Here is a 13,969-nt window from a genome sequence, read left to right as displayed (position 1 = left end):
TGGCATTCAGCCACAGAATGAAACCTACAGTGTCAATTAATACTCCTTTCAACACATTCCATTACAGCATATAATGAAAAAACATTAAAGGCTATTAATGCTGCAGAGGTTTCTCTTTCTAGTGTACTAAACCAAACTTTCTATATCCTGTGAGCATATAGTTATCTTTCAAACAAAGTTATGTGTTTGAAGCCTGCCCAATTAGGTATCAGATTTATTTATTTTTAATGGTTATCAAATAGAATTGAATTTAGGAAGCTCTAGAGACATTTTCATTAACTTCAGAAGGTGTTTGCTCCTTTTCACCCTTCTGTCTGTCTACGACTTTGGGTCACACCAAGCAACTCTCTCTCCTTTATCCTGGAACTCAGCTATTCTACTGCTAGTCGTATGCCCAGTTAAAACACAAGTTTTTCTACTCTGTATCTACTTCCTGATACTTTCATATTTGTTCTTTGTTATGGTACAGTAAAGTAAATGTCATCTTCATCATATTTGCTGTCCAAGTATTTCCCTAAAGGGTAACAGTTAGGTAGGTATTTTATATCAGTCTCGGTCCTGATGTACACTACATACTCTCTCCTCGATGTGTCAGAGTTCTCAGCTCTAGTTACTCTCTCTGGAGGTATCCATGACAGAGTCACAGTTACAGACTTGAAATATTATACATAAGCAACTCAATACAGCTCTGCTTCTATTTAGCAAAATTACTTTTTTATAACCTGACTTTCAGAAAAAGAGGGAAACAGTCTAAGCTTCTACCAAGAGGATTTTATCCCTTTTATTTTATATATATTTATCCTTGCTGCAGATGACAGTCATGTGACCAAACTACCAGCAGGAAAAATTTACCCAACACAAGTATAAATGACATTCTTCAGACTGCTTAGGGTATGGAGAGCTCCCAAAATTGCCTTTGGAAAAAGCAAAGGCAGCGTTTCCACTGATGGGATTAAATGAAATCAGCTGCATTGTGCTGCAGCCATCCAGTTTCCTTTGGCTGCAAGTATTGGCATGAACTATGATAAGCTCAGATAGTGCTTCATTGAAATCAGAGAACTGAGACAGCTCTGGCTTATTAGTATTCTGCAAAACAGTGGTGACTGATTTTTAATTTAAAAAAAGAAGAGGGAAAAGGTGATAAAAATCTTCTATTTAAAAGCATGCTTTCTGTTTACAGGTGACTTTATTACTCCTTGATGACAAAGAACCATTAGGGTCTCTACAAAAACTTTGCTGTTTGCAAAATGAAATTCTACTTCCAGTAAATATCACATAATTTACCCAGTTCACCTTTCATAAAAAGGCATTTTCATGCCTTTGAAGGGTGTTGGAACAATAGTCTGGACTAAAAGCTCCTCCTCCCAGCAAGAAAGGTACAGTTTGTGTAAAAGATTTGGAAAGACTCCTCTGACCATATTGTCCACAGTCTATTATGTCATTGGTCCTTTCATGGAGCCTGCTAAAGATATTGTCAATTAGTGTTATTTCTGGATGTAGTCTTGTTATCTATTATAAGCCAACCTACTGCTTCTGTTCAGGCTACATGGGTCTGAATATGTCGCTCATCCCAATCCACGTCCCTCAGAATAGAGCGGGTAGTGCCCATGCTTTCCAGCAGTAAGCCTCATAGCTTTACCTGATGACAGAAGACGGCTGTCTCGTGACCCCACTCCCAGCCTGCGACTGGTCTCACAGTGCACTTGCAGCACATACTGCTGATATGCATGCACACAAAAGTACTGCTGAGAAGAGAGATCAACAACAGCAGAGCAAAATTAGACTTAAAATCCCTTAATGCTCAGTGTATGAGCAATCTAGCTAGTCAAAGTTTCAGTCAAGTGATGTAAGCTAAAACAGAACATAAATCAACGTATCTTCTATGTCAAATGTTTGCACTTACTAGAGATGACCCTGCATACTCCACTCACTGATACGTAAGCAGAAAAAGCAGTCACAAGGGCATCCTTCACAGAACACTCCTGCTATTACACCCTTCTCTGACAAATATAAAAAAAGTGATTACGTGATTAGACATTTCAAATACAAAACAGTGCTATACATATTATAGCAAACACATTTGGAAAAAGCAATAAATAAGGAAACCATGCAGCTACAGTAGGCCTAGAGTAGCCCTATGACACAGAAGTGATTTCCTAGAAGACTTTATTGGTCTGCATAGACTTTAAATGTTTAGTGTAAAAAGCAAAAAAAAAAACACCAAAAACATTACAATATGACACTATAAAAATTTTAAATAGAGAGGACCTTGTAGCAAATACAAGCTGTTCCCCTTCACATACACAAGCTGAAAATTGGAGCCAAGTTATTTTTCACATTCTGATTAAACAAAGTATTTCAGCCAACCTGAAACAAGACTTTGTTTGACATGAAATATTTTAAGTCTTTACTGCTTTCATTTAAAATTGATAATTGAATCTGTGAGACAAAACATTGCTTTGTTTTAGTCTTTTTTAAAATTCAAACTCTCTGTACCAGAAGGATAAACATAACGGTCAGTCAGCAGCTTTTAGCCATGTAGTCAGACGTATCAAACAATTATTCATTTACATCTGAAATAATGACAACTGTAGGCTAACACTCCTCCTTTTCATCTTTGATATGCTTTACCTTCTTGGAAATATTTTTGTTTGTGAATCAAATAATTCAAGATCATCGGGGCCCATTACAAAAGTGGGTGGGGTTTTTCTTCATCTGTAACAATGGAGAAACGATGACAATATCATCTGAATCATCTGAGTGAGCTTCATCCACAGACAGGGAGAGAGTGGGCTGCGATTGCTTCTCAGAAGACCTGGCTGAAATAATTGCAAAAGGAAACAAGGGCATCAATAAACAACGCTGATAAAAACAAGCCCTTGTGGGAAGTGTAATGTTCTCTGAGCCATCAAGTTTCCAGAATTGCTTACAGTTATGAATAGCTCTCATCTATCTTCTTCCGCTTGCAAATATTACCCTTTCCTCTTTAATGAAAGAACACGCATACCAAGTGCTAAGTTGACATCCTGACCACACGTGATTTGTCTTACTGTCTTTAAATCTTTGCAAGTGGTTACACATCACAAAGTGAAGCAATTGGATACTGAAACTATCTCAGGTCACAAAAATAAATATTTATTAGAAGGCCAGAAAAGGAAAAGTTGACCCAAGCAAGCTTAAGCTAAGCAGAAAGGTCATAATGAAAACTTCAGTCAAATATAGATAGAGAAAAGGGAAAACAGTGAGAAATAAGATGAAAGCTGTGAGTGGCAATGTCTTTCATTCTCACATCTATAAAATACCACAAATATTATTCACATGCTGTACTACCTTAAGACAGTAAGTTCTATTGGTTCTATGCAACTTAATTCCAATTTGAAGAAATGTTTATGGCATAAACAGAATCCTAATGATTCCAGTAAAAATTGGAAAATCAGAGGGAGAAGTCAGATACATGAGGCCCCTTACATCTGATGAGCAGGAACAGCAGCTTCTATCCCCTCTGCAAGAGATTTGTGAACTTAATGATTACAACTATGAATACCTTCTAGCACAATATCTTCTCCTCAACTCCACCTATTTTTCAGCTTCAAATATCAGTTCTCTGAAAAAGACAAATCTCCCAGACAAAAGGAAAATAAATCAAGATGACCTGTAGTACAAAAAGTAAACACGCGAGGCCATACACTGAGAGTTTGACACTGGAATAGAAAAGAAAACAGAGGGCACACAGAGAATCTTACTTGGGGAGAACAAACATGCCACGGGCCTCATAATGAAATGAGAGGTTCCTGACAAAGAAAAAAACCTGCTGATATGGAAGAGGCATACATGGCAACTGTAATGTGGAATAAAGAAAGCACAACAAGCCCAGAAATAGAAAAAGGGTGACAGAGTCTGTGAATGAAAACAAGGAACGCAGAAGACTGTTACATTGACCTCAACCTACAGAAGAAAAGAAACATGACTTTCTAGTTAAGTGAAATTCTTCTCTGCATCAGTTCTTCCAGAACTTCTTCACTCATTATTTTATTGTCATCATCGCCTACAACAAAAGTTTGCTTTGGAGACTTCACAGATAGGTAGTGACAGTGCTCTATCAGTACTATTCTAATGGTCAGACTACTGCACTAACCAGACTAGCTTCATCTTACACCACTTTCTCTAGGTCTTAGAAATACTTCTTCAGAGGCACAAAGCTTTTTTTTTTTTTTTTTTTTTTAAATGATTCTTCCCTTCGGGTAGAATTTCACAATTGATTTACTCTGGGTTTAGACTGAGTGTACCAATAAAGACTACTGCAGTAGAGCCCAGGCGAAACAGGATGCTGCCAGGATTCTTTTCTGGATACTGGTACTAGACATAACTAAAAGTCACTCTGTAACATCTTCAGAAGCAAGTATTACGGACTCCTTCACAAAGTAGTAGAACCTGCTTCTGAATACGGAATACAATAAACTTACAAAACTTACTCCTTCACTGAAGGGTAATCTCTGTATTCACAGCCCTTGTAAATCTGGCTTACTCCCCATCTCATATCTTAGAGAAACAGCCTGAGCTGCTTATGGCATGCTCTGTTTCTGTACAAGTCTGCAGGGACTGTCAGCTTTTCACTGACAACAACAAGCTAATGTTTTTCAGGTCACCCTCAAAGTTGCTCTTTTCTCTCCAACTGGTCCATAAAACCTAAAATATCCTGTTCAGGATAGAACTAGCTTTCTTCAGCTTGTTTTTACCTCCTTTGAAGCTGCATGTCTAAGACTGTATTATCTACATCATTGTTTTGCTTTTCCTGCTCAGTACTTCTAACATCCTCTTAGAAGCCTCTTTGGCTTTAACTCCATCTTCTCAGAAGCAGCAAGCAAAATTCAAGAAGGAAAAACTGCATATCAGCCATAAAAGACAAAAGACATTTTCCCAGTTTATACCACAGTAGTGCTAGCTGGCAAGGCTATCTACAACTTCAATTTTCCCCTTAATGCAGCAACTAAAGACTGCTGAAAAACATGACTAAATACAGATGACTGACTAGAATGGTTTATTTTTACCAGATGTCTGTCTCCTTCAGAAACTAAGTCAGCAAGGTGAAAACTCCTTCAACTTGCCTATGGCTTGAGACCCAAAATGGAAAGTACCATATTACAGCTACAGGGGTTGGGGGATTGAAGAGGAAGTAGAAAGGCAATACAGAGAAACACCATGTTCCTTAAATAATTACTATTCACCACAGAAAGAGATCATCCAATCTGAAGTTTTGACAAGCAGGCAAAGCACTGTGAGGAAGCTGGTGCTGACGTTGTCAAAGATTTAATCTTTCATTTGAAAATATGCCCATACAAGGAACATGTTATCAAATTAAAAGAGTAAATGCACAGAGTGCAAGTATGCATGTAAATGCATGTTTATGTGCAGATGCTCTGTAAAATTATGTCTGCATTCACTCACACCCCACATCCTTACGAACACAGAAGAAAATGAGATTACCAAGAAGAGGTGACATGATGACTGAAGGAGTTCTCTGGAGTGCTGCTGAGACTGGCTTCTTCTCTGTAACACAGACAGCAGAATCTGCTTTCTCAGTTGTTGCACTGGACACAGAGGGTCTGCAAATATACACGTTGCATAGCCTTTAGTACAGAACAGGAATTGCAGTCTGTCTTCAGAATGCATACAGAAAGGTTTCTTGTGTTAGTAGCACCAAAGAGGTAAAAGTTTATCACTTAAGGAAGTGAACTTGGTCACACGTGAGGTGAAAACTATGTAACTCGCATTGTAACCATAGGAACTAATATTAAAAATTTCTGGTGCAGTAAACCCTGAAGAGAAAGAATTTTTCAAGGCAGTCACAACAAACCTAAGTAGTAAGCAAACTGCCATGTTCTTCCTGAGTTAAGCCAGTAGACTGAATGCAAGATTGTATTCTAGTACTCTTCCCTGTTCCTATTACACATAATCCTTAACTTTTACATGTCAGAGCTTCAGACTCACTTAAATTAAGCTAATGTAGCAGCACTGAGTTTGACAGCAACTGCATATAATTTTTTTTTCTTCAAAGAGTAATTGTTTTGGTCTGCTTTCCCTCATCTCTATAGCAAAGAACATGCAACAAGATATAGGAAGATTACTGCTGCAGCAAGAAACCTCTTTAGTTGCATACCCACAACATTTTACTCATGAGAAAGCTCTTTTGTGTGTTTGAACAATGGGCTTGTTCTCTTTCTCTGCCAAGGAACCCACACTAAAATCCCATTCAAAAACTACTCCTCTCCTGTAACAAGCACAGTTTTGCTTCTACATATTGCAAAAAAAAAAAATAAATCTATTTGTCACTTACCTCTCCTCAAGCAGTACTGCACGTGCTAAGTGAGCCCTGAAAATGGACTGGATGAATGTCACAGTCTCCTCTTTTTCCTCCCAGTCAGAAGATGAGCTCAAAGAGTTTGACACACGAGACATACAGGAGTTCTGCAGAGTAATCAGATCAAAGAGAACTGACCTTTTAGAAATCGACAGAAGCTTTGACAATTTTACTCCTGATTTTGAAAACTGCAGTGGAACAAACATTTCTGTCTTTTAGTCTGCAGTCTTTATGGTTCTATAAGCAGCAATGCAAACCTGACTGTCATACAAGCTTTGAAACATCTGCATTCAATTGATGAGACTAGATACCTGCAAGGAAAGTTCATTTATTTCCCAGGAAGAAAACCACCTAAAGTCAAACAAGGTAAGGCAACCTTCATGATGGATATGCTTTCTGCTTGTATCAAGCAAAAGTGTTCAGTCCTATCGCATCTGGCCTATTTGTTTATATAAAATTGCATTTAAAGTGCGGCCACATGGACAATCTGTGTGGAAAATTCCAAAATAATTTTAGCCTGCTAAAGGGCAAAAGGACGTTCATATAATTTGGCAAATGATTTACAGAAGAAAAAAAGTTTAGTCAATAAGGAAATTTTTTCACATACAGTGCTGAGCTATCTGGAACACGTTTGACACGACTAAGATACTGCAAGTCTTTAGCAGAGCAAGCCACATGCAAGATTACTTTTTAAGCCAATCAAAGACGATCTCTAAATCCTTATTTCTGAATTTCAGTGACAAAGGTTTGCCTATTACTACAATGACTCAATGAACATGAGTATAAGTGCAGTTTTCAATTACATTCCAAATTAACGAGTTAAAGGTTATGTTACTAGCTGATGGAAGAACCAGAAAACTCAAAACAACAACAAAAACCACAGGACACTTAGGTACAGTCCATAATGCAGTGAAATTACAGCTCTACTTCTGTGAACTAAAGACGACAAAGTAAAGCTAGGGAATTCATTTATTATCCTTCTGGAATTGCAATGGTGCTGCTCACCAGAGCATTAAAATAACTATACTGTGTGACATGGAGAATTAAGCGTGGAAGTATAGTACCTCACACAGAAAACTAAAAATAATGGAATTACTGGATACCAATTACCGTTTTTCCAAGGCTATGCCTGTTGTGAGGTTTTGCATCATGCATCCCACTACTCAGTAACAGTTTCTGTCGAGCTAAATGTCCTCTGAAAGCTGCCTGAAGCACAACAACCGCCTAGCATTGAAAGAAAGAAAGAAACATTAGCTCCCTTGGAAGATGGCACCTACAAATTAAAACAGAAGTCCAGAGGGAAGAGGCACACAAGCAAAATAACTTTTCCCTGTGCAATGGATACTGATGTCCTGACATTTTCTTAGGTTTAAGGGATCTCACCCATCTACTTCACAGACACTCTGCCACAGTCCAGAGCATCCCCAGCATATGTGGGATAAAAACACCCACAGACATGCATCTTCTGGGTTTAAATTCAGCCTAAGAGGTGTTCATGATTGTTCCCATTAAATGCAATTAATTTCTGGCCACCGGTACTAGCCTGTATTTCACAGATAGAGAAACGTTATCCCATTCCCATATTACGCTCTGGCTCCTCAGCAGGCTCTGGGATGCTCTGGTATGACCAGAAACCAAGCCAAGCCCGGCAGACCACTGCAGTGATTATGTTGAACGTACAAGTTGGAGATTTTGATAGAGAATTTTTACTCAGAGATTTTACTACATTCAAATCAACAAAAAGCATCTAGATGTAACACAGCATATTTGTATCACATAAAATTTGTTCTAATTTCTGAAAGTATGACTTCTTAATTTTCTGGAAAAAACATGTCTAAAGATACTATGTTGTGCAATTTGAAAAAAAGTTTAATCAAAACGTGCAATGTTTATGCAAAACATTGATCAAAAAGTGACTAAATTGTCACAAAGTCAATTTCTTCAAAACACTCTGCAACATTTCTCCTTAGGAAAGGCTTCAAATTCCTACTTCAAATCTTTCTGATGATTCTTAAAAGTGAAAATGAAAAACATATAGAAAACTTGAGATCAAAAGGTGAACACTGCCAGCCTGAAAAACAAAGATAGTCTCAGTACCACAGCTCACCTCACAATAAAACCTCTTTAAAAATAAAAAAAAGCTATTTGCTTACGCTTTTATACAAGTTAAATGTGATTCGCTGTTTTGTTTGGTATCATAAAAATACTCACCTCATCCAGAACAATTTCTTCTTTCTGAAATGGAAAATGCCAAAGTTAACACCAGAAACGTATACGTTTCATCTAACAAGTATTTTCCAAATTTTTCCCAAAAAACATACAAAGAAAATATGTGTCCTACCTCCCACCCTGAAAACTCAGAATGTAAGCTTGAGAAAAACAAGTTTTTTCATCTTTGAAAATAGCTTTTTGGAGTCAGGTGAGAGGGCTGTTCAGCCTGGAAAAGAAAAGGCTCTGAGGAGACCTTACAGCAGCCTTCCAGTACCTAAAGGAGGCCTGTAAGAAAGTTGGAGAGGGGCTGTTTACCAGGGACTGTAGCGATAGGACAAGAGGTAATAGGTTTAAACTAAAAGAGGGTAGATTTAGATTCAATATTCAGAAGAAATTCTTTACTATAAGGGTGCTGCTCACGGGAAACCTGTGCTGGAGCAGTTTGCCCCTAAAGGAAGGACTCCATGATATGGACCCTTCATATTCTTCTGGGAAGAAAGGCTGGGAGAGCTGGGCATGTTCAGCCTAAAGAAGAGAAGGCTGTGGGGTGACCTTGTTGCGGCTTTTCAATACTTAAAGGGGGCTTATAAAAAAGATGGAGAGCAACTTTTTGCTTAGTCAGATAATGACATGACAAGGGGGAACAATTTTTAACTACAAAGAATGTCTCAGTTCTGAAATGCTATTCTGGTCACTCAAAAACAGACATGAAGGTGCCTAATACCTGGTTTCTTTGTTTGTGGTTTTGTTTGTTGTTTTTTTTTAATTTGATTTAACAAGTAGTTTCAATAGCTTAAACAACATTCCAATAATACTTTAACGAACAGTTGAAATAATAAGAAAAAAATTCAATACCTTTAGGACTCATACCCCTTACTCTAGCTTTAGCTATCGTGCCGTTTACCTGTAGTCTCAATTGGAAAGTTAGCCAACTCTCCCAAGTACAGGTGCAAAGCCCTAAATCTATCCTTCACGAGAATATTCAGGAAGAAGGTCAAACAGTTATCATGAAAGCTTGCATTGATGTTACAGGCATTAGTTCCCAGAAAGTCTTCTGAGGCACGTTAGAGATGCTGGACACATCGGCAATACATTGTGCTTATTAGTTTGGGCTCTGCTCCAGTGCTAACACTGTTGCCAAGATGCAGCAGGCAGGAACTCCGTGAGAAGAGGATCCAAGGAGTCAACGCTACCAAGGGTGCACTGCTATTGCTCCCTTCAGTTTCTCACCCAGGCTCCCCCATTTAGAAACCGTCCTTCTCACAGCAGAAACAGGGTTCTAGGGAGAAAAGGCAAAAGCAGCAGCAGGGAGGACTTGAAAAAAAGTGGTGGAAGAGAAGATGGCAGTAAGGAATCTGACTGGGAAGCACTGCTGTAGTTCCTGGAGCCCAGCAGCAGGTTACTCTAGATTCTGCAACGAGAGTAAAATGCAGAAGTGGGAGTCCTCACTGCTTCCCGATAGGGGACTCTCACCTTGTTTTGGTACAACTTCCACGACCTCTGAATGCATTTGGCTGCTTGTTCCTTCCTGTGATCTTCTTCGCCTTTAACCGTGCAGACTGGTGAGGACTGAGAAGAAGAACCTTTAGCTTAGTACACTAAAGATTAGTTAGAATTCTGAGAGGGGAAATCGGTGTCGATTTTTCTCAAGTCAGCTGTAACCTGAGTTTTTAAACATTCAACCTGCCTACAGGGTAGAAGAAAGTTAGAGGAAAATCTTAGCTCTGAATACTGCTCATGTTCAAGTTCATCATCAGGATGACTTAACATAAAACACATTCCTGTCCCCATTTTAGCAGTTAGCTGAGCACAGGAACAAAAAGGTTTTCATTTTCACATACTTCTACCTTTCTATGCATTACTATAGCAGTAAGAACTCCCACAGTGGAAACCAATGCTTTGTTGATAAGAAACTTTTTTTTTTGTGCATCTGTTATTGACAGACTGAGAACAAATGTCAGAGTACCTAATTTTACAATTTTTCTCCAGAGAACACTAAAATTAATTAACCTAGGAGCTCTCTCATGTCTCTTCCTGACAGCTGAGACCCCACAATCATCTTTGTAAGCTTGCTGATGTGTTGTGTTGGCCATCACGTGACACTGACAAGACAGAAAGCTTGTGTAAATTGATATAACTCTACTCTTCTGTCTTGAAGAAATTAGTTAATTAGAGGAAAAAAGAGAGAAAGCAAGAACAAAACAAGATTTTGTTCTGGTTATTTCTCCTGAGGTGTGGTTGCACGTTCCACCTCTGGCCAACTGATCTTTTTGATCCCTAAATATCATACCCATACTAATCATTCTACTTCACTTGCCAAACAGAAGTTATAACTGCAATTTTAAAAGACTAATCTAATATGTTGGTGTAAAATTCTAAGTAGAGGAACAAGAGATTTTACAGAGTCTGAAAAAAGCTTCTTGATTCTGTAAGAAGGATTTATTTATAACCTTTAAAATACTGAGTTACAGGCTTAAGCTTAGCAAATGGATCATGTTATATTAAAAATGACAACCTACTATTAAAATGAAAAATTGGTAGGAACTTAGTGATAATTACAAATAATGGGAACATTTCAATAAATAGATGGTTACTGGCCAAGAATATACATAGCCTGCAGAGGAAAAAAAGGGGCTGTTCACTGGCTGTTTTTAAAAACATGTTACTTGGTATTCAAAACATCATCTAGCATCTATCAGCCTATAACACAAAAAAATCTAACCCAAATTCCTACAAATTGCGCAGTATATCAAAAATACTACCCTCTTAAGCTTACGGACATTTTTATTTATACTTTCGTATTACCTGTAATTTCAGGGTATATTAATTTTAAAGTACAAACAACCAAAATCCACAGTAATACTTCTCAGCTAGTTTTTAGTGAAATGAGATTAACATGACCACCCTGCATCTGAAAGCGTTTCTGTCAGAGCCCACTCATCTCCACTGACGAGCTACAACAACATTTGGCAAAGGGACAGAAGACTGCAAAGATATCAAGTTCACTTATATTTCATGGAAAAAAAAAAAGCAATTGAGTACACAGGCCTATTTAAGACCGGCCAGAAGGATTAAGGACTGCACAAATACAGTTATTAGATACCAGAAAATCCAGAATTGAATCCAATTATGAATATCTCAACTCTAGAAAAACTTCAATTCAAAAGGAACAAGAGTTTATTTTATTGTATTGGCATCTTCTTTAATTGTTTACTTAAGCGTGGTGCCCCATCAGCAGGGGAACCAAAAACCACAACAACTTGGTTTTCATCATGATTAGTACTCTATATCTGGTAAACCTTCCCATGAAAGGGTGCTCAACTTCCATGCAAACAGAAGGGCTAAAGAATATTTTTTGATTGGACAGCACATGTGCCCTAATTAATCATCTGGTCAGAGTAAAAGCACTGCAAAGGGTCTTTGTTGTTGTTGTTGTCTTTTGTCAGTCTGCCAGTGAGCGCACTTACCTGTCTGTCCAACTTTAACTTTCAAACCTTACAAGACCTCCCTCCCTCTACGGTATCTGATTGAAATTAGTTAATGGGCTTAGGTGTTACAAGAAGATATAAATTAATATCACAAGTATAATTTTTTTCTCTTCTTAGGAAGGAAGGCAAAAAATACTTAAGTATGAGCTTTTTTGTAATATTCCACTGAATAAGAAAAAAAGTGATGGTAGGGCAAGTAGGTAGTTACTAAGGTAGCTCCAAAAAAACCCTTAGTAGCAGTGGCGATTATTGAAACAACTTAACTATAAACTCTGGAAATTAACCATCATTCAGAGTCTCTATAACAAGATGCTTCTCTAAAAAGACAGATCTAGCAGCTATTTAGACTACCAGCTCCATTTGCAAGGTATCAGATGCAAGGAAAAAAAAAACACTTTTCTGTACCTTATCAAGCTTTTCCATTGTATCTTCTGCCATTTCACTCTTCTCTTCCTCCAGTGTTGCCTCTGATTTCCCAACTTTCTGTGTAAGGATCTGGATTTCCTCACTATGGTTGGAAAAGCAAAGATGTTTGTAGCTAGAAATTTTCTGTTTTTCCTGCTTTGAATATGCTAAACCTATTTCACAAAATTGGGTTACTTTGTGCTTTTTTTTTTTTTTTTTTTAAAGGCCAAAGTGGAAAACTGTTCTCAGGATAACATGATACATATTCTCACGGTTACAGACACCGAGCATCAATTTTCAAGTTGTGATAGCACAGTCCTAAGTTAAAATTGAAAAGAAAGCGGCCCAAGGTTACAATGGTACCCTTGATACTATTAATAATGCCTCTAGATCTGAACTGATGACTGATAAACATGAAACTGTGGCAAAGTCCTGTCTTACAAAGTGATAATGCAATCACTTTCCTGTCCCCCACTGCACAGGATTATTACCAACAGTAATACAAAATAAATGAACTACATAGAATGACATATTGGCAGTGGTCCAGAAGCATAGGCTAAGGTAAGGTAAAGATACAACAGTTTTTTTTTTTCTTGTAAAAAGAAATGTCTCAAGCACAGCATAGCACTTCTTTTCCCACTCATTTTTATTATAATCTAATTCTTCTTTCTACTATACATCTCAGACTTCCACTTCCTCTAAAATCACTCTGTAGAATTCCTCCCCTGATAACATACTCCATTCCTCCAAAACATTTTTCATTAAATAAATTCCCAGCTTCCTGCAGTTGATCTGATCTATGAATTTTGAGCCACTTCAAAAGAGAATTATTCTTTTTTTTTTTTTTGTTCTGAAAGGATCTACTAATACAGAATATGATACCTTGAAGTCTGTTCTTCCATACTTTTTTCTTCTTTCTTATTCTGCCACTTCTGCAGCTCCAACTCCACTTCAGCCTTTGCCTGCAGCAACTGCTTGATATCTAATCTATACAGGTACAAGAAAATCTAAGTAATTCTTTAAAAAAATCTTATTTTACATGAACAAAGTAACTATTTTTTGTTTAAACTTATAAATAAAATGAAATTTAGAAAGTAACTAAACATTTAATTTATCCTTTTAAATAAAGCAAAATGCAAACACATTTTTCAGAACCAGAAAGCCTCTTTGCATGCTCTCACTATACATTTTTGTTCAAAGACGAGTTGACATGGGAGGCAGAGCATCTTATTAGCAATACATAGCTCTGTGCACATCTCTGCTCATGATCAGATTAACCTGCCTGCCCTTACGCACTGACGCACCAAACTAGTCTAAACACTTTAAATTGGAAATCAGTTGCTTACTGGAGAGAAAAGAAGACACATGGCATCACATGGCAGAAGGCAGGCTTAAATGGAGAAAGCGGCAGATCAGTAAAAAAAAAGTTTATGTCACAAAAAAAGGGAAATTTTTACAGCAAAATACATGCATGAAGTGCTGCCTAAAGCAGCATATAACCCTTCAA

General features: G+C 37.6%; 1 protein-coding gene across 2 annotated transcripts in view; it reads right to left on the bottom strand.

Annotated features, from left to right (window-relative positions):
- Nucleotides 1-230: 230 nt before the first annotated feature.
- The window catches only part of IQCE (IQ motif containing E), a 26,033-nt gene continuing 12,294 nt past the window's right edge, over nt 231-13,969 (bottom strand). For both annotated transcript variants that reach the window (XM_035549020.2, XM_035549021.2), the window contains 8 exons: nt 13,345-13,449; nt 12,463-12,565; nt 10,043-10,138; nt 8,570-8,593; nt 7,469-7,582; nt 6,335-6,465; nt 5,485-5,603; nt 231-2,819 (listed from right to left, as the gene is read on the bottom strand). In XM_035549020.2, coding sequence (XP_035404913.1) covers nt 2,674-2,819; nt 5,485-5,603; nt 6,335-6,465; nt 7,469-7,582; nt 8,570-8,593; nt 10,043-10,138; nt 12,463-12,565; nt 13,345-13,449 — 838 coding nt within the window. In that variant the 3' untranslated portion in view covers nt 231-2,673. The remainder of the gene's footprint in view (nt 2,820-5,484; nt 5,604-6,334; nt 6,466-7,468; nt 7,583-8,569; nt 8,594-10,042; nt 10,139-12,462; nt 12,566-13,344; nt 13,450-13,969) is intronic.

Source organism: Cygnus atratus, chromosome 15 (genome assembly GCF_013377495.2).
Source record: "Cygnus atratus isolate AKBS03 ecotype Queensland, Australia chromosome 15, CAtr_DNAZoo_HiC_assembly, whole genome shotgun sequence".
Taxonomy (NCBI): Eukaryota; Metazoa; Chordata; class Aves; order Anseriformes; family Anatidae; genus Cygnus; species Cygnus atratus.
This window is presented reverse-complemented; position numbering and strand designations above follow the sequence as displayed.